General features: G+C 39.9%; 1 protein-coding gene across 1 annotated transcript in view; it reads left to right on the top strand.

Moving 5' to 3' along the window:
* The first annotated feature begins 4,047 nt into the window (after nucleotides 1–4,047).
* ppp2r3b (protein phosphatase 2, regulatory subunit B'', beta) overlaps nucleotides 4,048–24,134 on the top strand; it is a 29,874-nt gene continuing 9,787 nt past the window's right edge. The window contains 7 exon segments of the mRNA XM_042494985.1: nucleotides 4,048–4,220; nucleotides 5,080–5,471; nucleotides 19,011–19,196; nucleotides 20,615–20,718; nucleotides 21,365–21,467; nucleotides 23,330–23,404; nucleotides 23,538–23,624. Of these exon segments, the coding sequence (XP_042350919.1) occupies nucleotides 5,118–5,471; nucleotides 19,011–19,196; nucleotides 20,615–20,718; nucleotides 21,365–21,467; nucleotides 23,330–23,404; nucleotides 23,538–23,624 (909 nt within the window). The 5' untranslated portion in view covers nucleotides 4,048–4,220; nucleotides 5,080–5,117.

The raw sequence follows: 24,134 nt of genomic DNA on the forward strand, positions 1-24,134 counted from the left end.
TTTGGTCAAAAATGTTGTGATATTTCATTTTCTCTGGATCACCTAGCCTTACGTGCAACTGCATATTTAGTACAAAGACATAGATCCTAAAATTGAAAAACTAAAATCAAAGTTTACAATGATTTGTGTATTTTGAGTGTCCAGTGTTTGAACTTTATTCTGTATGCATTTTATATTTTTGTCAAACCGGTTAAAACTGTTCAAATAATGTTGGAATATTTGAATCAGATATGTAATTTATTTCTTTGTATGACTGTGTTTTGTCTTATGACTGGCTGGCTCACACAAACATGTAACTAAATGCCTAACAACGGCTAAGAGACCAGATCAGACAAAAGTGGCAAAGCAAGCGCAAACCGATGTCACTCTGAGATCTCTATGTTCGATTCAAACAAGAGTTTGTTCTTAGAAAAGTTCCTATTGTCTGAAAACATAAATTGCAGACTTGTAACTTCAAGGTCAGCAGCACAAGAATCCACAGGATCATTTGAAGATATAAAGGCTTGGATCAGAATCAAAGGATCTGCAACCTTTACAATGACAACCATCTGGGAATCGAGTGTCACATTTTGTTTGACTGTTAGATTGCAATGAGGGAAAAGCACTTGCCAAAGTACTATTTAAACCATCCATACATGTTTAAATCAGTTTCGTTAATGCAGCTGAACAAGTGAAAAGTAAATTCAGTGAGTTGTTAAGGAATGTTGTTTCAGTAATTGATGCACTTCAGTGGATTCAAAATCTAAAATCTGTATCTGGAAATCAGAGACAAAGAGAAAAAAGTTTTGTCTTAACTTATTCAACGTGAAACAAACTTAAACCTCAAAATAACCATGGCCCATTGCCTATTCTATTATGTGCATAGACTATAATACGGTCCAAATAACTCTCCACAGAGCACAGCTACAACACAACACTTTCAACTTTATTCACTCTCCTTATTAGAGCAGATTGCTTATCGCCTACTTCACAGAGCGCCCATATAGCATAGCTGACAGCAGTAAGGGAGAGCTGCACACATGAACTCCTCACTAACACTTTCCTACGCTAACCAGCTGTCCCCCTGTGGTTTCAGCTTCGGCCAAACCTTTGAAATGTCCTTCAAGGCGTGAAAAAACAACATGCACACTGCTTTGGGTAAAATCCTATTTGTACACTGTAATTACACTTTGAAAAGTTGCAAAGTTTAAAGTTTCAAGACCTTCACTTTTTCTCTTCTCATTTCTGATATTGATTAGGCTCTAAAACACATGTAAGGCTCGCTGTTCTAAAGAACAAAAGAGGTTTCTCATTACGTGCTGCGCCTCAGACAACTTTGAATGTTTCAGACTTGATTTGCTGGCGTTATCAAGGGAAGCAATCAGGCGAATTCAGTCAATAATTTTCAAAACCCCACAACCGCCATTAATTTGCTCTTAACAAAAAGGCTACAGGCACTTTAAAAGCGGTTATTAACGAGATAGAGGTTTCGGGTAGATAGGTGTCCCTAATGTCCTTCATGCTGAAAATACAGACAAACACATCAATAAAGTCCATGTCAGGTGATTTTTTTTGGTAAATCAGCAAACAACTGCTTGATCCCTTCATCAAAATGTAACATTTTCATTTTTTTGCATCTCAATAATAATACTTGTGCAAAACAAAATAAATGCATTGGCAACAAATAAATACATAATAATTGAAGCACACATAAAAACTTGACTTTGATTTTGTTTAGGGCTATAAATTGTCATTGCCAAAAGGGACAAATTAGTCTAGACTGAATTTGTTATTTTGCCCAAATGATAAATATAATTACCAAGCAACACTGAATTTGCAGAGACATGAAGTAATCAAGTTGTTGTTTTTGGTTTCAATGCTTGTGTGAGTGAAAATAATTCCAAGTGAAATTGTTATTGTACCATTAATTCTTGACCCTGTGATCAATCATAAAATCTGTTTCGGTGATTTTCATGTTACATGTTTGCCACTCAAGTGCAACCAAAATTAGTTTCTTCATCTTTTAAATGTGCATTCAATTAATATGTTTGTGGTTGATTTGGAATGAGATACAGAGTTCGGAAAGTACCGTCCTGCTGAAAACAATCCACTTCATTTTTTTTTGCCCCAGGTGTCAAATATGGTGCCCATTATTCAAACTGACCTCTCCCTGTGTTGCTTGCTTTCCACGCCGGGGATGCAGCGAGGGAGCCACGATGTCTCCCTGCAGTAATCAATAAGGGTGTCGAGCTCCATACACACCAGGTGCTCGGCCCAGCTGCTTCGAGGAGTAGGGGTACGAGGAGAGAAAAGAGAGTGGAATCAGGCACAGATGTATCATTGTTATTCATGCAAAGAGAGTCAGGATCAAGTTCATAAGAGGCTAAATTGAACACACAGGATTAGATTCCTGGAAAAGAGTACTGCAATGATGACCAGTTTGAATTTGGATCGTGCACCGCAGAAAACAAACAAACGTAAAATGACAAAAAGAATTTAGATGATCATTACAGATGTGATGAATGCTGACTCAACTCTGTGTACGTCTCAACTTGCAAAAATCAAGAATGCCTGCATCACATATTTCATATCAGTCTCTTGTGGACTGTGTTTATGCAAGATGGACTTGCATAGTGTTCAATATTTGAGTGCAATTTGGTGATGATTCACTGCTTCTTGAAATATGGTAGTTTTTACTTTACTGCATTTATTTTAAACTTTACACTACTTTAAAGTTCCAACTACTACTACTACTTAATGTTTTACTTAAAGGTCTAATGTGGAAGATTAAGTGGCATCTAGCGGTAAAGTTGGAACCTCTCCTGTGTGCCTAGTATGTCAGAGAACTACAGTGGCCAACGCGAAAACCCGAATGGCCCTATCTGGAGCCAGTGTTTGGTTTGTTTGTTCTTGGCTGCTGTCTAAACAAAACAGTGGACTCCGCAGAAGAGGATACAGCACTGGAGGCAAGTCAGTTCAGGGCTAATCTACAGGTAAAAGACACAGTAGTTAACTGTTTTTAGACCTTTTCGAGATATTTTTTAACCAAATTTAAGACTGATTTTTGTTCAAATCATCTTTATCTTATTCAAACATTGCAACCAAGTATAAAACTAAGTAGTATATACATACTGTATGTGGCCCTGTATGTAAAAATAGTGGAGTTAGGTCGATCTACATTTTGCCAAGTAAGTGCAAGTTTATAGTAGAAATACAGTAACAGATTCAGAGGTAGGTTTAAAGATTTTTAAAAAGAAATGAGGACTTTCCCACAGAAGAGCTTGACTCATGTTGACAAAAAGAGACAAATTAACAAACAATGTATGGGGCAATTAAATCCTCACAAATTCAAATTTAAGACCATTTCATGACTTTAAAGACACTATATTTACTGAATTTGAGACATTTTAGGATTTTTAAAGGGGCTGCAGACAACATGAGTTCATATCATCCAATATATCCCCTAAATCCTCGACCCTGGACCTTTAAAATACACATGTATCTTAAAACTGTCAGACTGTCACAGATTAAATTGCAAACTTTTGAGGTAGTTAATCCTTTTCCTCGATCAGCTACAACATTAAAAGTACTAGTAGTGGCCTAGTAGCTGTGGTAAGGCCTAGTAGTAGTAGTAGTAGCAGTAGTAGTGCCCTAATTTAACACTGTCATGGGCAATTCTGCAACGAAATGTGTACTTTATTTTGGACACTTTTGAAATATTTTGCTGATATTACTCACCTACCTTTACTTAGGGGGGATTTCGGATGACGGACTTCAAATTGCGCGATTTAAACTGTAGTTTTGCTACTTTTACTCAGGTAAACGCTCTAAATACATCTCCCACCAACGAGGATTTGGGCTTACAATGGAGAAAACTGTAGCAGTGGACATGGAGATGGAGTAAAGTAATATTTTGTGCACTACAGCGAGCAAACAAGCAGAGTTTAGTTTTAACAGGTGGGCGGTTTGGTACATTTTCCTGGAGGAAAAACCGTTGGGGGGGCATGAACTCTCACCCCGCGGAAGATCTCGCGTTAACTCTCTCTGTGGTTACCAGGGGAACGAGAGCCGAGAAGTAGTGCTTGTGTGCCGTGCTGCTGCTCAGCGAAATGAACACCGGAGATACAGCGTTTCTTTTGTAAATCACAGATAAACACAAACGAGTGCACCATCTTCGCCTATAGAGGAAGTAATGTAGAGTCTCATCAACGCATTTGGTCTCACCGTCCGTGCAATCAAAGGTTGGTGCCTTAGTTAGCCGGCTAGCGTTAGCTTGCTACCGTAGCTAACAAACTGTTGTTGCCTGCTGATCTTAAAACTAGCTAACGCCAACTTTACAAACTCTGTCGACCCTGGCTCCTCTTTCCGAAATAGTCTGTCAGCTTTAAGTGACGATCGCTAAGTAAATGCTGGGTTTAGACGGCTGTATTTCTTACAGGGATGTTAAAAAATAGCTACCGGGGTCAATATGGGTTAACGTTCACTTTTGCCTGTGGGCTACGGCATTGACGGTTCGCGCTAAAATCCAATAACGTCAGTGAGTGTTTTGGTGTGTACTCAAAACAAGAACGGGTGACACCAAGCTATTGCAAGTGCTATTTTCTGTCAGTCACTTCATTTATAACAACTCCGTCAGCTCATCGGTTTTACACTGTGGAAGTATTCATTTAGGGTGTGCTCGAAGTACAAAAACAGACAGGTGTATTGTGATCAGTGGTGTATATGTACCAAAGTAATAATACTTCCTTAGAGTACAGTACAGTACTATTTTCAACTCTAACATTTTCTCCACTACATTTCCCCTAATTTTAATTATTTACAACAAAATAGTAAAGGAAGGGAAGGGTGGATGAATGAATGAAAGGAATAACGGGATTTTGTTCTTAAAATGCTTCAAATTATATTTAAAATTGTAATGTAGGCTCCACTTTTAGGATAAAATAACTTTTGATACTTAAGTATAGACATCAGATACTTTAAGACTTTTACTCAAATAATATTCATATATTCTGGTAAGAAATCTGTGCTTTTACTTAAGTATGGCTTTTTGACAGTTGATCACCACTGACTGATTTAAACAGCACTCTCTTTTCTTCACAGGTACGTTTTGTCAGAGCCAAAAAGCCATATTTTTCAAAATGCCATCGCCACCAGTCCTCCAGCCAGTCCTTAAAATGAAGGTGGACGAGCTCTTTCTGAACTGGTTGAGTGATCCTGCAACCCAGTCCCTACTCAAAGATTATCTTGACCTAATCAAAAGTGGACAGTATGTTGATTTGAGCAGTGGGGATGCCCAGGAAAAGAGGTCCCTGACCTTCAATGAGAACAACAATGTGGCATCTCAAAGAAACCTGGCAGAGAAGAAGCCGGCTCCTCTTGGCACTCCCTCCAGCCCCCCATCTGCGAGTACCCTGCCCTCTGGCAGCAGCAGTAACACCAGAGTGACTGGACCCAATGGCCGAGTACTACGGAGGTCTGTCAGCACAAAAAAGGTTAGTTCAGTTATTGACTGAAGGTGTAAATCAAAAGATTTACGACAGTTGTCGTTAGATTTCTGCAAGAATGCAGCCCACAATTCATAATTCAGACCTCTTATACCAACTGTTATGTAACAGTGTTACAGGTTTAAACAAGATTTAGAGGTACTTATGAGAACATGCCACAGGGCTTTCATATAACATTGCTGTTTATATCACCAAAACAGGGTGTGTCCTGCAGTCTCAGTTTTCTTCCAAGAGCCACCTGAGGTACCTATGACTTAAGGGTGTGTTGCAAAATCTCAGTCTCTGTCCGCCCTGTTTGTTTAGCAACAGGTATTGACAGTAAAATCTAAGGTGCAGGTGCAGGATTTTCTGATGTGTCGCAGTGTAAAACGCCCCTAAATAATACATTTTATGATGGCTGAATCAGATATGGCTACTTCTCTTCAGGGTCCTGGTGTTGTGCCTGCTAGTTGTGCATGCCGGTCCACTGTCACCCTGTCATAGCTGAATAGAATATTTTCATAAAATGAAGCCAGCATTATTGTTATAAGTCACACTGGTGCTTTCCCTGGTGCTGTTATAGATTATGCTTTCATGGCTTTACCAACAGGTGCACCTGCAGTATAGCCAAAAGCTGCACCTCATCAGACACAGCTTTAATATCTAATTTTAAATGGACCGAGTGTATGGTTGAGCTTTTTTCCATGTGATTATAGGATCTTTCATGTTGGTAGCAACAACTGCAGTGTCTTTCTTAAACACTAACACCCCCAAAGCTTGAATGTTTTCAAATCCTACACACAGAGTCTTTCCTCTACTTTGAGAAATTCTTGTCTCTAAAACTTGGCCCTCAGTATCCTCTGGGGGCTTTATTTACCCAGGCTGGCCACAAGAGGCTGCTGAGTAGCCTACAGGATCAAAGGCATTGAAAGGCTGTCCACTCTGCACTATCATAGTGGAGCCTCCATGTCTGTAGGCATATGTAGTGATTATTAGTCAAATACTTTCCAAATGTTCAGGCCTCGCCTGCGAATTAGTGTGGTATGAGAGGTGGGAGTGTCTGAACCTAGCCTATCCCTGGCACTCTGCTTGCTCCTCTCAGCCTGTGTGTTGCAGATCTTATTATGTCTTCAGAAGTAAATAGGATTCTTGCTTTGGGCTGCTTCTATTATGAAAGAAATCAAGCCGCACAAAGCGGTTAAAAGGCTTAAAACGTTTTTATGTCTGTTCAAGGACTATGTCAAAATGAGAAGTTGTGAACATGCTGAGTGTGGTGACAGCCAGAGGCACGTGCTTTTAAAGACCCTTCCTTCTACATGCTGTTGACATGCTAAAGACAGGCATGAGGAGGCGTTCAAGTGGTCACTGGTGAGACATCTGTTCTCTCTCTGCCTGAAACAACAGGGCTGGAGAGGTAAACTTAAAGTTAGAGCAAAGCAATGCTGAACTGAAGACTATCATTAGGGTTTTTTTAAATATTGTGTAATGCATATAACTATTGTATACTCAACCCGCACAAGTTTACAAGTGACAATAAATGAATATAAACCAGATCCACAATGCATTTTCTATTTTTACACTATGCCTCAAATGCTACTGCCAGTAGTCCAAAAATAAATACCAGTTTGCATAACTCACATACAGACTTTCAGGGCTTCGTGTCCACAGCATATTTCATAGATTTCTCATAAAGCACACATCGTTTTAACCCTTTGAATCCTGAATCAGTGTCAGTTTTTGGGTAGTGAAATGCCTCTCACAGGCATTTAAAACCTTTGGGACCTGAGCAAATGCTTTGATTTCTTCTGAAAACATGCAGAAAGGGCAAACGCTATATTGGCAAGAAATGTCCAACAAATTGCAAGACATAATTAAACGTGACAAGAAAAATGGCCTCAACAAAAAGTGAGAGAAAATTACAAAAAAAAATGAAGTAAAGTAAAATAAAATGATGCCAATTAACAGAAAGCCACATTTAAAATTATTATAATTATGTATTTAAAATTGTGTTATGTATTTTTTAGCTTTTTTTTTCTTCTTTAGATTGTTTAATTTTAATTTTATTTTTACTTATTTTTTATTTGTGTGTGTGTGTGTGCATTTTTACAGGAAATTTTCTTCCAACTTTTGCTAATGTCTTACTACTTTTTGGGGGGGTTATTTCTCATAAATTTGCTTATCGCCATCTTTGTATGTACTTGAAAGAAATCAGGCCACTTTTGTCAGGTTTTAAGGGGTTAACAAACTTGAAGATGGAAGTAAAGACAGATTTGAAAAGTCCATTATGCCTAGTTTTCCATTCCTCTCATACAAATGTATCTAACGAATGTTCAAGTAAAACTGCAACATCCATTACAGATTCTGTGCACCAGAATATCCGAGGCCTAGGTGAAGATACAAACATAGTCTTACCAAGGCCTTTTTTTGACCAAATGAGACATGAGTAGTGAGTAAAACAGACTGAACACAGAAGGAAGAGGATATAAAAGACAAAACACTGCAGCAGCACGCTGGGTTCCTATGGTGGGTTTCGGATTTTGATGTTTCTCACAAGATCAGTTGGCTTTGGATCTTTACCTAAAGCTTTCTCTCTTACTGCCTTACCAGTTTAACGTGAGCCCATCTAACAGAAGGAGGTGTCACAGACAGATCTGAACTCTTTGATTTTAACATCCACGCCTCTTTCCTTCCTGTGATCATATTGACCCCTGATGCCACCCTCTCACCCCCAGATTCATAAAAAAAAGCATCTACTGGACAGTTTGTGTATTTTGCTGTGATGTGTCACGGCATATGTCCTCACTGTGTCACTCAATATTAAAGGGATTGTGCGGTTGTATAAAGTAATACTTCTATTTTAAGACGACAAAATGAATTCCAGCATACAGATGCATTCTTTAAAGGATTACTCAAAAATTCAATTTATGTCACACTGATGCAGCCCACAACAGCTGGTCTGACTTTGACATCAGACACCGATATAGATAGCCTTGGTTCCCTCGTGTTGGCATTAGATACCCAGAACTCTGCCAGCGAGATGAGGTGTGGCAGCACATTCATGCTCTCTGTAATTTACTCTGAAACATCTTCTATTAGATGCTCCTCATTGTCAGAATATGCGGTCATGTATTTATTTATTGACACCATGTACAGTAAATATCAGCCTCCTCCGTAAAGGATTGGCTCGCCATCTCTGCAGTGTAGCTCAACACCTATAATTTTGTTGGTGTTATGAGTGCATTATACACACACGCACAAACACATAGTAGTTTTAATGATTCAGAACAGCAGAAATAAATTTACTTTGAGGGTTTTGCTTTTCCTTGTGTTCTCTGTGTCTGCATTTAGGATCACAGGTTATTTCGCAAGATGTATTTTTATAGCATGCTTGGTCGGGCTCAGCAACATTGAGGCTATTTGAAGCAGGGGTCTAGGGTCACATTATCAGTTGCCTGACCTGTCAGAGAGAACCAGGTGTTAAACTGTTTCCCACAAGTCCTTTTATTTTGGAGGCTTGGTAATTTTATGAGCATAAAGTGTACAATTGCAAACGTTGGGCTTTGACTCAGCCGATCTTGGCTTTATGTGAGATTGCACAAAGAAATATGACATGTCTGTCACTGCATATTAAGAGTAGTTCTTGAGCACAATAGCAGGGCTGTGAATTGTTTAAAAGATTACTATACCAGCACCATTACAGTGATATCGATAACAATAGAGTATATAATTTGATACCTTTCTTTCTACTTTCTTCAATATCCATGATGTGAATGGAAACGTTTAGTTGCATAAAGTGCCTCCATCAATCGTCCCCATCCAAATGATTTTTACACAAAAACATTTTTGAAAGTGCACAGACAACTTTTCCAATAGGTTATGGGGTGTAACTGCTGCAGTCATGGACCAATATACACATCCCATTAAAGAAAGAACGCTTTCGGTGATTTGCTGCAAGCGAAATGGTACAAACAGCCCAGTCATTTTTTCTATATCTTGGTACAAAAAGGATCAAATGGAGGTATTGTTTGACTGGAGAAGTGCATTATGTATTATTTTAGTCGATACCTTGAAGGTATACAATAAACATTTTTAAATTTCTTTACCCTTCATTAGTCTCAATTGGTCTGTTTGTGCAGCTTAATTCCATTACAAACTCATAACTAAATTAAGTAATATGTATAAACTCTAAACACAAATATCTCAGCTTGTTTATTACTACACAGCCACATTATTTGTAAACCCCGGAAATATGAAGGTAATGTAATTTTTTATATTTGTTTTCCGGGACAATAAATTCTTTACAGAAGTTGCAATGTCATTATAAAGTCAAATCACAGCTTTGGATATCATCTTATAAAACTAAATATCTTAAATAATAATAAAATATTTAAATATGACAATAAAAAATAGGTAGAATTTACTCAGTGTCTGAAGCTGTTGTCTCTAACATCTAACTGTTAGGCCATAAATTGTCAGTGTATACACAGTAGTTACTTGCAAACCTGTGAAGTAAGTGATGGGGGCCCTTTGTACTGTCACTCTTTATCTGCAGCCTCTTTCTTTAGCTTTCTGACCCTTTGCTCCACTTCTGGTGCCATGTAGACTACATAGATTTTCCAACAACCACCCAGCTCTGCTTTTACAGTATTACTCTTATGCAAGCCAGCTGATCTGCTCACATCATGTTCTGCTTGTTAGCCTTCCCTGAGCCCACCATGTTGCCAGTCAATCAGGCCTATTTTTGGCCCACGTTCACATGTATCCCAAATCCCTGTCTCAGACATCCGATTGTGGTGGATTGAACTGGATCTTTCTGGATTTCACAGCAGCATCGGTTCTGTACTGACGCTGTGAACCAGCTGTGGCTTTCACCCCCCGCTGTCATGAACTGGTTTGGGTCACCTCTGTGAGCTGTGGTATGTGTCACTGGTTCAGTCATGTTAGTAATGCAGATACTGAAGCCAGCTGATTGTAGTTTTTGTGGGACATCATGCATGCTTGTATTGACAGTTTGGGAAAGCCCTCTGGGGAGTTTTGATCGGTTTGCCCAACCCCCCTGTAATATTTCTTTGCTGTGGTTGCCTCTCTTCCCTGCATGTTGTCTCTTGAATATCACAAATTTATATCAACACTATCGAATGCCATTTTAATGAAGCAAAAATACAACATCAGCAATTCGTGAAGTGATCCGACTGTGGAGAGTCGTAACATATAGACCTGCCAAGAGCCGCTAACTCCAGACAGCATGTTTCATAATCTCATGTTATGTAATGAAGTGAACATGACTGGACACATCTTTTCTGTGCAAATCAGATTTAACAGTTTACAGATTAGACATATTGTGAGGTCAGTCTGAGTTCTTGCTGTTTTTCTGTTTGTCACAGTGACCCATTAGAGCAGGGGTGTCACACATACGGCCAAAGGGTTGAATCGGGCCCACTGGATGACTTTACAAACCTAATATTGATACATGTTTTAAACATGGAGTTATACTTACACTTTACACAGGTGGGCCCCTGACCCCTGTGCCCAGGAGTCCAAAGTGTCAGGGGCCCACCTCGCCTTCAACTGCAAAATGACACACATATTAACATGTACTGACAAGAAGGAGACTCAAAATTACCACAAAAAAGGAGCACAACAACCACAAAGAGGCACAAAATGACCATGAAAAGGATCAAAACAACCGTAAAGACAAAATTACCACAGAAAGGGGGCAAAACAACCACAAAGACAAAAAATAACCAAAAAAAGGATTTAAAAAAAAAACACAATAGCGCAAAAACAGGCAAAACAATTACATAGAGACATATTGTTGAAATTAGACTCTCAATTTTTTTACAAGATGGATGAACATTTGCAGAATGGACTTGTACTTAAAATTAAAAGAAAATAATTGGGAGGTATTTTTAATTACAGGTTATTATGCATTGGTTTTACTGGTCTGGCCTACTTGAGCTCAAACTGGGCTGTTTGTGGCCCATTAACTAAAATGAGTTTGACACCCCTGCATTAGCGTGTGGACATAGTACTTAAGTAGCCTGTCTGACTAGTAGTTGCCTCAGAGGCTGATGTTGTTTGGATAACCTGCCTGCCAAAGGCCCGAAGATGATTTGGTTAGTGGCGAAACTCGCTACAGTTTGTCCATTTTGAGTATTTCAAAGGCACACGCTTCATATTGTCCTGTAGGAAGCTTATGTTCAGAACCTATGAGTGTTTTGGTGTCCGTATTGTTTCCTCAGTCCACACTGCTGCTCACAACATGTGTGCCTTGATTTTAAAACACCAGCAGGGCTGTTGCTACATATGTAAACCAACACATCATTATCCCTGCTGTGTTGTGAACCTCTGTTTATGAAAGACATTTCTTTTTAATAACTCAAACACAAAAATGTACAGAGCGGTATTCCATGGGAGTTGACAGTTTCATGTGTGGGTTTTGTTTTTGTTTTGTTTTTTTTTGTTTGGCCTTGGCGCTCTCCTTTCCATATTTGGTTTGAATTGACGAGCACGAACAAAAGGCAGCCAGTGTGAAAAAACCCTGTCATACAAACAGCTTATCAAGCATGTGCAGTGTCCTGTGTGGACGATAACAGGAACTGGGTTTGAGCAGAAACCAGTGGAAAGCTGTGGACCCCGTGATCCTGTCATCTAAAAATAATATGGGTGTGCTTTCACTTTCTATGTAAAATAACAATAACATTAACAAACATAGGGTTATTTATGTAGTCGACTGATGTGGGCATCTCTGTACCATTTCTGTTTAATTAACATTTACATCGGCAGGTATATACAGGGTTGGGCTCTCCCTGCGTCACAGTCAGTGCAGCGAAGGCAACCCTAGCGCTGTTAGATCAGCAGATTTGTGAAGAATTGATGTAATTGCCATCATTCTGGGACAACCGGAAGTGGATGTTTGTTTGAGGACTAAAGATACACTCCTGTTTTCCAGATCTAGTTTCTTGGATTGCCCAAACAGTGCTTACTGGTGCTTTTAATAGGCGCAGACTGGTTCGGTCATCATTCTTTGAATTTGACATGTCCCCCCCCTCCTCTATTGCCCATCAACTATAATAAGATGTGGAATGGCTGGCAGCCCGAGCTTGCATAGGGAAGGCAAAATAAAGACAACCATTAGATAAGATGCAGAATAGTTGAATATATGTATTGAAGTTGTGTACATATCATTGGGTGTTTTTGCATACATTCTTGTTATCTATTATTTAGTAGTCAAACTCCGGCTGTGTTCTTTATTTGCCAATGCTTTGTTAATTTTGTGATTTATACTTTTAGGCAGATTTAGTGACAGATGTAGCAGAGGTAGCATGTGGCTGCACTTCAGGGGTTTTATTTTGAATTTTCCCATGAGTGAATGTCCCGATCAAGTTTTTTTTTGCCCCCAATCCCAATCCGAGTCATTTGATAATGAGTACCAATACCAAGTCCAGATCTGATAATACAGCTGCACTGTGCTAACTTCAAGCACTTTTTAAAATCAATCCAGTGTGTATGCTTGACGGTTAAATAGCTCTGCAGTGCAATACAAGAAAGAAATCTGCAAAAAAAACATGCATCCAAATAGTTCCTTGAGATTTTTAAAATTTTATTCTTACAAAAGTAACAAGCTAAAATGTCTCAAATCCACTCAGTGCAGCATTTAAATAAAAGTACAGAACACTATAAATGAGCAATATAATCACGAGTTCACTTCAAGTGGTGCAGCAGCTTAAAGTTGAACAAAAAATATTTTATCCCTATTGTAGCAGCAGCATTACGATAAAACCTGAATATCTGCCGCAATGTCCTCTGTTTACAACACCTGTGTGATGGTGGACTTAAATAAAGGTCAAATAAAAGATGCACTGATCATGCCTAATACCAATCCTTACAGTCTGACTGGGACATCCCTAATTGGTGTCTGTCCAAACAAAGAGGGGTCCTTTTTACAGGCTTTAGAGCAAAAGCAAAGTTCCCCTGAAGTATGTGGCTGTGTGGGGTATTTTCAGAAAGGAAGCGAGCGAACATGAGCAGTGTGATGTACAGGTGCATCCCTTCAATTGGCTCCTGAGGCTGCTGCGAGCTGCAACAACAGGTCTCTCTTTACATAACCTTCCACGAGCACTGAGGAATGCAAACTGGAAAGGGCAGATCCATTGCACACACCCCTCCCATCCCACACATACACTAAGTGACTCCCGCACATAAACACCCGCCGCTTCTTATCTCCCCACCAGCTTTGAGGCAAGGGCTCCCTGACCCTGTGCAGTGTGTGTGTGTGTGTGTGTGTGTGTGTGTGTGTGCATGTGCATGTGCATGTGCATGTTATGTAGAGACTGGGACAGAGCAGCAGGCAGGCAGAGCTGAGATTGTGCGACCAGATCTGGAATGGGAGAGAGAGTCGTCACAGTAGCAGCTGCTCCCATGCATTAAGAGGCTCTCACTCTGACAGAGGACAATCACAGGGACACAGACACAGAGGACTTCCACTGCCGCCACTGCCTTTTGCTCACAGTGCTCACTGGTACTGAGCGATTCCTACGGTCAGGAGGATAACGCTGGATTGAGAGTTTGTGTTTGTGTATATGTCTGCCTCGTCCCGTCTGGAGCGAGGATGAGGATGAGGGAGCTGTCTTTGCGTCAGGACCCTGACCTGAGGAAGGAGTTGGCCCTGCTGGCACGCGGCTGTGACTTTGTTCTGCCCTCGCGTTTCAAGAAGAGGCTCAGAGCCTTCCAGCAAGGACAGGCAGGTGTTTGTATGAGTGTCCCCTCTACCACACAGGCTTTTCTGGCCTGCTGGCCAGTGGGCATGTCTATTAATGTGGACTGGTATTTGTGAGCCTCATGTCTTGGTCTTAGGGTTGCATTAGAACAGATCTGAGTTTTACAGGCCTTAAAGTTCAGTAGTTGTAGCCATTCTTCACATTTAATTTTTATAAAGAGGAACTATAAGAGTTATTGGAGCCAGCTGCAAATCAGACCAGTGAGGACAAACGAGCAGTTACATCACTTTCTCTCTGCATGTTTTACATTTTTTATCAAAAAGCTTACACACACTACTGTGACATGATTTGTGATTGTTGTGCAATCATATCCACTTTTTGTGGGTTGTTTGGGGGCAAGGTATTCTTCATTTGTACAGTGACACGTGACATGTGAGCCATGGTTATTGGATGATGTTTCAGCTTGCGTGGTATGTTGCGCTCAGCCGCTTTACTGTCCTCTTTGAGACCACATCATTGTGAATGTGCAAAATGTCATGGGGCTTAGCAGTTGTGCTCAAGAGATCTGCTAGCGGTTAGCATGAAGCAAGAGTGAGAGAGACAGAGGGGACAGTGCTGGGCAGGGCAACAGGAGATGTTTATGTCCTTTTATAGCCATGGCTGACACCAACACACAGGACGGAGAAGAGCAGCAGCATCTATCATTTATCAGGTTCAAAGAGCCGATTACTGCTGACAGAATACAGAAAAACAATCTCAGTGTTGACGCTTGTGGAAATGGACATGGCTGGATTTAGCCTCCATATGTTCTCCTCTAAAATTAAAGCTCCACTCCAGACACTTTAAAACATGTAAAATGACTCTGCTATGATTCATATTTTGTTTAACATGGTTTTACCCACAAAAAAGCTCTGGAAAGAGAAATGAAGATTTGCTTTTTCTCCCTCATTAAGAAATCCCGTATCTGGCCTCCGCCAGCTCGCCCCAGGTTTTGCTTTCTGCTTCTCTAGTGTTGCAAAGCGCTAAAACGATGTGTGGAGATAGATCTGGCTATGGGAGACTAGCACTGTGTGCATTCAGATGGTTAGAGCTGGCTTTACAGGAAACATCAGAAAGATGTTTTTGCCTCAGTCAGTCCCAGACTCAGATTAGGAGCCTGTTGTGCACTACAATCAGCAACTAGTAAACGTATTAGACTTGTAAGTGTAGTTAGCATATTTCATTTGTTAATGTTGTTAGCTTGTTAGCTTGTAACTGGCAGCAGCTGACAGAGAGTTAGTGGTTGTGAAACACAGAACTGTATCTGCTCCGATGTTACAGAGTGTTTACGTGTTCATATTTTTACAACTTAATTGTCTACTACAGTTTTGATCAGAAGTGTGCAGGCAGATATATTCCATTTGGCTGAGAACTGGTATTACACATAATGAGTCCGGTCTGTGCTGGAGGTTTGAGGTTTCTTTGCCAGAGTTATGTCGAAGTGTTTCCTCGTCGGTTAGTGTTAAATTTGGGATCTACCAAATCTAGCTTGCCCAGGGCACATGTGAATGTCAGATTTGAGGGGAGTGCACTGAAATCTCGGTCTTTAGAAAAGGAATGTGGAAAAAAACCTTTGCACAGATACAAGTACGAATGCAGCAGTTAACAGTTTCAAAGGTACACCTTGGTATGATAATTATTATACTGTGTTTATTTGCTTATCTACAATACTGGAAAAAAATCTGACCTTTTAGTTATTTTAATTATATATACCCATTAAAAGAAATGGTTTATACTTCAGTTAACGTTATGAAAAGCTTGTTCAACCAAAAAGAAAACAAAACTTCTGTTTTTATTCCATTAGGGTCACTGTGACTGATAATAATAATTCTATAACACTGTGACACTGTGATACAGGTCAGTATAGTCAAGGCCAGACATTTTAGGGAACCTAAATTTAAGAAAAACACATTTTTGAGTGGAGGGGATTAAGGTTTTTGATTGTGATGAAAGTTTTATTGTTCCCGACATTGTAGGCCCTGTCAAATATAGCTAGAGGTGAGAGCAATTGGTAGGATGTGTTAGAAAACAGAGTGGTGTTTTTAGCTCCTAGCATTGGTCTGTGTGGGTTTGTTTGTGATTATTAAGGGCTATGGAGACTGATGGAGTCAGTAAATTCCTGAGTCATGTAAATAGTCTTTGAGTGTGAGATGAGAAGTGACGCATGCTCTGCTCAAGCTGTTTTTAGTAGCTGGTTAATATGAGAATCATAACACATTTTGATCCAAACGCATTCTGGCTTTTTATGCGTCACTGATTCATGTCTTGTGCAGCATGGTCCTCAGCAAAACACCCGGTGGAGATTTTATCAATGAATGTGATCGCCTCACAGTGTGTCAGCTAAGCTTGTTGTTGTATTAAATCATCCTAGTTTGGAATTTAATTTATCATTACACATGGGCCGACTGTTGCATTATGTCATTGTCATTGGACTTAAAAGGATGCACTGGTTTCCATCATGATTGTAGAGCTTAATAGCATTTACCTCACACAGCTATTAGTTTGGGTTCTAGGCAGAAGTGGTTTTAAGGATAGAGAGAGAGATGTTTTCAAGCTCTGAAAGATTTCTTTTAAAATAAGCTCTTAGAACTGCAGCAATATACCAGTTTTAAGGTATACAGTGACGTGAAATTTAACGATTATCATACTGTGTACATTTGCTCATCGACGATATTGAAATAAATGGATGGAGAATCTCACCTTTATTTTAGTTATTTTCAAAAGGGAGACGTTTTTACAAATACTTCATTTTAAAAAATGGTTTCAAGTAGTGATAAAACATTTGTTCAACCAAAACGAGTCCTTCTGTTTGGATTCCCTTACGGGCCATTCAGACTGATAATAACAATGATTATGTTATACCATGAAACCGCAATATTTTCTGGGACAGTTAGCACCATGTAAAACTTAATACCATTGCAACTCTGTCAGCTTTATATCCTGCAGTGACTCAAAGCTTACAGACCCTAAACCATTGCTGTACCTCTGCAGTTCAAGTCTAACACACACACACACACACACACACACACACACACACACACACACACACACATTCATACACACACATGCATGCATCACACGCCAGCCCTGCTTCTGTCTCCAGGGCGGTCACTACTGTTTGCCTGTAATCACGTACTTCAGTTGGCTCGCTCAGTCTGTCTTTCTTTTGAAGAGAACATGCCTGCATAATGACATTACATTTGTCCATTCCTTTATTGGAGCCGTCAATTTTTCCAATATTCAGAGTCAAATTTATTGCAGACGAGAGCACAGGTGTGATTAATAATAAGTCCCGTATTCGACTGAGGTGTGTCGGTTTTGATGCTATGGAATTTTCTATGCTGGTTCATTGTCAAAAGGCTTACTGGGATATTTGAATGAGTCATCAGCGATGTTGTTTATAATGTGTAATGTGCGATTCCTTCTGTGTTGATCATATTATTTCCAAATATACAGTTTATATACAGTTGCATATGGATCATAACATAAATAGTTTGATTTATACATGAAATGTAAGCATTCTGTGTTTTCCTCAGCTGAGGAGTGGTCTGTTTTAAACGTTACTGAGAAAGAGTGATGCTGATTGTGGCGTCATAACATACGTCATGTTGTTTACAGTTAGATCACAGATTATGCTGTTGGAGACCAAAACATTGTGATGCCACAGATGTGATGATAATTTCCTATAGTGACTGATGACTACTACTCATTCACAGTTAATGTAGCAAAACAAAACACCCTTTAGACTGGTGGTTCCCAAAACGTGGGTCTCTTAAACATGTCAAGTTTTTTTAAAAAAAAAAAAAAAAAAGAGCTGGCAAAGAGCTCTTATTCTGAAGTGCTGTTTTTGGTTTTTCTTAAAATATGTTTATTTCTTTGTGCTCTATGCCAATGTGTTGCTCACCGTTTGTGAGATGAAATTGAATATGTGGTAATTCAAGATTTCTAGTGTTAGCTTGTTATTATCTTGTTCTGTATCGCCCTCAAACTCCTGACTCTTGTCTCTTAATTTGATAAATAATTTGATAATTGATAACATAAACAAGGTGCAAACACTTCAGGGTCACTTCTGGTTTTCACTCAAACCAGTGCACACAGATTAAGCCCCTGAAACCTGGACTGGCATCAGTTTTCTTGTGCTGCATTCAGACGCCTTTCACAAACTACTTGACCCTTTGAAACCTGAGCAAAGTGGTTCAGTTTCTTTGGAAAATGTGGAAAAAAGGCAATGACCAACTTGGCAAGAAACATACTTTAATTTATTTTATTTTTATTTTTTTTTAATGAGGGGGCTATTGGAAAATTATCTTAAAAAAAAAAAAAAACAGAGAAAAATATCCAGAAAACAATATTTATGATAATGTTTTTATATTTAAAATTATGTTATAAAAAACTCTAATATTTTCTTGTTTCTTTACTTTTTTCCCTTATTTTCAGGTAATTTTCTTGTAACGTTTTTACTATCTTTTGCGAATTTTTGGGCCATGTCTTGTTAATTTGCTTGTAGCAAACCAGTTTGCTCAAGTTTCAAAGGGTTAACGTCACTCTGCACATCTTAATTTAAAGTCTGAAAGTCTGTCACAGCTATTTATTACAGATAATATCTGAAATTACTACAGCTCTTCCCTGATGGGCCCCGGGGCTGTTGAGAGGTGTGGCGGTTATAATGCGTCCAATGTTGAATCCGTGTTGAGGCGAGCCGCAGCACACGCTGGAATGCTGGAGCTGCGAGGTGTTAGCGTTCAGTAGCATCAGTGGCTAACAGTTTATTCCTGTGTGTTTGTCTCAGGCCCAGGTGAGGACGGAGGAGCCCGTCACCACAGCGCTGAGTGAAAGCATTCCAAAGTTTTACTTCCCACAGGGCCGGCCCCAAGCCAACCTCAACATCGACGGCCTCATTTCCAAAATTGAGAAAATATTTTCCCAATTCCCAAATGAAAGAGCCACCATTGAGGACATGGGGCAGGTCGCCAAGGTGAGAATGTGATTTGTAGCATGGCGGTTCAGCCGCCACCCAGCAAATTATTTTCATTAGTGGCGTTTAGCTCCTGACTTTAAGAATGTTTGCTGATTTTAAACCTCTTCGGAAAATATTATCTCCGTCTCCCTGAGGAATGTGAGCAATGGCCCGAAGGGAAACCTGAGTAAAGAGAGAAATGACAGCTCGGTTTCCTCTGGGTCTTTAAGTGATGCAACACTGCTCCTCAACCCAGCAGTGTCATATGTCAGTGACTATGGTTACATGCACACCAGTATTCCCCTATTATTCCCAATATATTCATATTTTAAATTTGATGTAGGCCATGTAAACAGAAAATTGCATTTAAATATTCCAAATTAGGCCGATTACTTTATATTAAGACGTGGGAGATGCCGGTATTATTCGTAGGGATTCAGAATATCGATTTTTTGCTGATATCCAACAATGTATAATAACTTTTAGTGATCAAGTCTCGTCTATAGTGGAATTAGCATTATATTATACATACTCCTTTTTGTAATGCTCCACCAGCAGATGGAGACATAAAATACTGTGCTTTCCAATGCATGTAATAATTATTAATTGTGTAAAATAGGAAAAATACTTCAACTTAGGGTTGATGTTTTGTGCATGTTCACCTTGTCAATCAAAAAGAAATGTCTGATATCTGCAGAAATCGGCATGTCGGCCGATTCAGATATTTCATTTTTTAAGCCAGTATCTGCCGATACCTGATGATGTGCGGATATTATCATGCATCTCTAATTATTTCCCCTGCAGTTTGCAACACACGGCCTGTTGTCTGTTTACAGATGGCTCTGTGCGTTGTCATGGACATGTTGTACATATATCAAACCGCTAACTGTTTGCAAAGCTGTGGTGTAGAGATGCATGCAAAACAAATCCCCACATTTCTGGTCAGGAGAAGACACACACACGCTTTTAAACTTTACAAAAGTCTTGGATATTAACAGGTTTTTGGATATGTGCAAATCTGACAGCACAGACCTTTACAAAAAGGCAAAGGAACGAAAGAGTTCAACAAGTCTGCCACCAGTAGGAAACTGTGAAATCAACTATATTAATGCAAAGAAGCGAAACGACAAGCGGCCCCAGCTGTTCTACTACTGTATACGCAATATATTAGAGCATATTAATCATAATATGCACAGCTGCATGCAAACAAGAGTGTTGGAATATTAATTTTCAGTAGACAAAATGAACAGCTTAGTAGGAATATTATTTTTTTCAGAATAACTGGACTATTTTGTGCATGTAAACATACTCATTGTGCTGTTCCTTTCTGCATGAGAGGTCACATGAGTATCTAGGAAGATTAACTTTTTCCCATCTCTCTTCTCTCTATATACACCACACACTGCCCCATCTCTTCTGCTTATTTGTCTCCATAGGCCTGTGAGTGTCCCCTCTACTGGAAAATGCCATTGTTCTGCTCGGCTGGAGGCGACAGGACCGGCTTCGTGTCCGTTCACAAGTTCGTGGCTATGTGGAGAAAGTAAGACAATGAGTGTTCTTATTCTCACTGGTATACTCACAGCCAAGTGGCTCATACAATCTCCTTTTGAACAATGATGACCACTCGCCGAGATTACAGACACTGCATGCAGCTCTCTGCTATCATGACATTTTCCTTTTCAATTCCAAACAGAAATCATCGATCACAGAGGCCTCACAAATGCTCACAAATGCTCACAAGGGAATAGTTGCAGTATATAGTATTTGAATAAAAACATCTATTCAGTGTCTTTCGGCGTGATATTGAAAGGAATACCATAGGGCTTTTGTAATGGCGGCTGTGCTCTTGGCTGTGTGCTGTTGTATGCAGTAGGCATGCTCTTGTATTAATGCGTGAGCCTCCAGAGAACTGGATAGACCTGGCCTTTGACTTGAGCTCATGACTGAGCCATTCTTAGATGAGAGGCCACAACAGACGCTCGCGTTATTTCCCCGTCGCTACCATAACACTCAACGCTTATAATCACCAGGCAGCAATTCAGAATCCTAATTTCAGAATGTATTATACCTGCTCTTTCACTTTTCACGGGGGCGATTTGAAACTCTCGAAAGAATGATAAAAAAGAATAGAGGGAGAGAAAGAGGGAGTAACCTTGCAACCATCTGTTCTCTCTTTTCTCCTCCAGAACTCTGCAGACCTGTCACGACGACGCTTCTAAATTTGTGCACCTCTTGGCCAAGCCTGGCTGTAATTACCTGGAACAAGACGACTTTATTCCATTCCTGCAGGTACTGGCTGCAGCACACCCAGGGAGAGGGGCCGGACTTGGCAGTGCCGGGTGGCAAAATTGCATTGGCTAGTGTGGTGCGAACTGGACTTAATTTTAGGACTGCCCTGCTGAAGCGGTGGTTTTTCATGTGGCGGAGGACTAATTCAGGGACGTTACTGTAAGCCAGTAACATAGTGGAGAGGAGTATACTGAAAGGACGTGCAGAAATCAAGATCAGCGGAAATTAACCAAGCGAGATGTAGATGTAACACACGCATTAAAGCACCAAAATAATCATAGAAAACATGGACGCAGTTGTATCTTTTTTTTCATATGAATTGTCTAATTCAGGGGTGTTTAACTCATGTTAGTCCATGGGCCAAAAAGAGCCCAATTTGACCTCAGATGGGCCAGACCAGTACAACCAGTGCATAATAACCTGTAAATAACAATACCTCCCTTTTTTTCTTGTTTTAGTGTAAAGAAGTATAAGTCCATTCAGAAAACATTCATCCATTTACAAAACAAATGATGAGCTTCCTGATAAAAAAGAACAAGACGTTTGTTTGTGGTGGTTTTGCCCCTTTTTTTGGTCTTTTTGAGTCTTTTTCTGGTCAGTACATGTTACTTTAAGTGACATTTTGCCGGTGAAGGCCAGGAGGGCCCCTGACACTTTGGGCCCCTGGGCTTGTGCCCAGTAAACCTGTTCAGTAGTAAATCCACGTTCACAAGTGCATCAATATCAGGTGTGCAAAGGGACCCAGTGGGCCTGATTGAGACCCTTTGGTGAGCCGGATCTGGCCTGCGGGCCGTATGTTTGACACCCTTGGTCTAATTGTTGTTTGGTCAGTCTTAGCATGTGGACCTGCTGTGCTGGCTGTTTGTATCCTCATTCCCCCTGACAAGCTGTTGCTGCTCCACCCCACACCTGATTCATTTTCATGCTGGCTGCCGGGCTGCACTGCACACCCGTTAGCATACCGGCAGAGATGCCTTGTGGCACACGCCGTTTAATTTGTACGGTTCCGCTCAGTGAATCGCCTTTGACTGTTTTGATGAATGAAAGGCGGATTGCAGTGGAGTAGATTTGACTGTCCCCGCCTGTTTCCTGTGCCCCGTGATTTATGTGTTTCTCTATGATTTAATTTCTCACACTAAGAGTCAAAGAGGCATGACGGCTGCCCTGAAATAAGGCCTTTTAATTTCATTGCCGCCTTCGCATTTATGTCAACAACCCCCCCCCCCCAACAAAAAGGGGAGGGGGGCAGAATAAAGAAAAAGACACGGGGGAGTTTTCATGGCGAGGATATAGCTACAGTTCATTTAAAATGCAGCACACCCCCTGTGACTTTATGGTACAAGGAAGGAGAGAAGGTTAAGAGCAGTCACTAGCAAACGTCTTCTCTTTGGCCCTCCCTGCACTTCACCGTCAAATCAGAGAGACCTTAACTTATCCCAAAACCAGCTGACCCAGTGTTTTTTTGACTTCAAAGAAACATTTAAATTTGATGGCCTCTCCCAACACGGCCCGGAGCCTTTTCTTTACGTAGCGCAATTTATAAAAGCATATGGCATGACAGGCTGATGTAGATAGACACTGACAACTTCAAATGTTTGAATAAGCATGCATTTTAAATTCCCCTCTGAATCTCATGTGTTCATTTTACCAAAAAAAAGACATGTGGTTTGCCATTTGAAATATTTCTGAAAGTCACTGCAGGATTTGACTGAACATGTGTATTTGTTATTGTTGCAGGCACGGCATGTCATGGAGTTGTTGTTTTTCATTTGTGTTTGTTAGTTTTGAGGGGTTTGTTATGGAAATGAGGCCGACACGGAGTAGAGAAAAAGTGGGCTGACTTTATGTTTTGTTTTTTTTAGGATGTGGTGAACTCACACGCAGGCCTGGCCTTTCTGAAGGATGCACCAGACTTTCACTCACGATACATCACCACGGTACGCTACCATGACACGAGTTACAGCACATTACTGCTGCAAAATTACAAGTTGTGACGCTTTAAAATGGCACTGCGTTTATGAAGTTCTGGTTATGCATTATCTGTTTTTAACATGATCAAGTGTTTTGCAGGTGATTCAGAGGATATTCTACAATGTGAACCGTTCATGGACTGGAAAAATAACATGTTCTGAGCTCAGGAAAAGTAACTTTCTTCAGGTATATGACTTAATAACATTGCATTCTGTTTTTTTTCTTTATCTCCTATGCTAAAAATATTTATGTTACTAAGGGTGTTTGTTCATCATTTAGATGTCTAATGTCTTAAATGCTCTTGACTAAAATTCATCAAATTTTATCTAAAATTTATGTATAAATTCTTTTAATATATTCTTTTATCATAAGTCACACATAGTGCTGTGTGGCAAGTATCTGGCAATGACACATGGATCATAATACAAGATCTAATAAAATGATGAAAGCTGATAAATCACAACACTAAAGGATTTAGGGTTCAGGGGTTAAAACAGCACAATAAACTACTGCTGCCACAAATCTTTGCATGTAAACTATTAATTAAAAATCAATGGTGTTTTTAAGAATCAATACAGTATCACAAAACATTATGTATAAAATTCTTAAGTTTATCAATATATTCTTTCAACCGTAATTACTCAGTCACAACATTTAAAAGATGGTTAAAGTTGAACCTAATATACTTAAATACTT

This window comes from Plectropomus leopardus, chromosome 10 (assembly GCF_008729295.1).
Source record: "Plectropomus leopardus isolate mb chromosome 10, YSFRI_Pleo_2.0, whole genome shotgun sequence".
Classification (NCBI taxonomy): Eukaryota; Metazoa; Chordata; class Actinopteri; order Perciformes; family Serranidae; genus Plectropomus; species Plectropomus leopardus.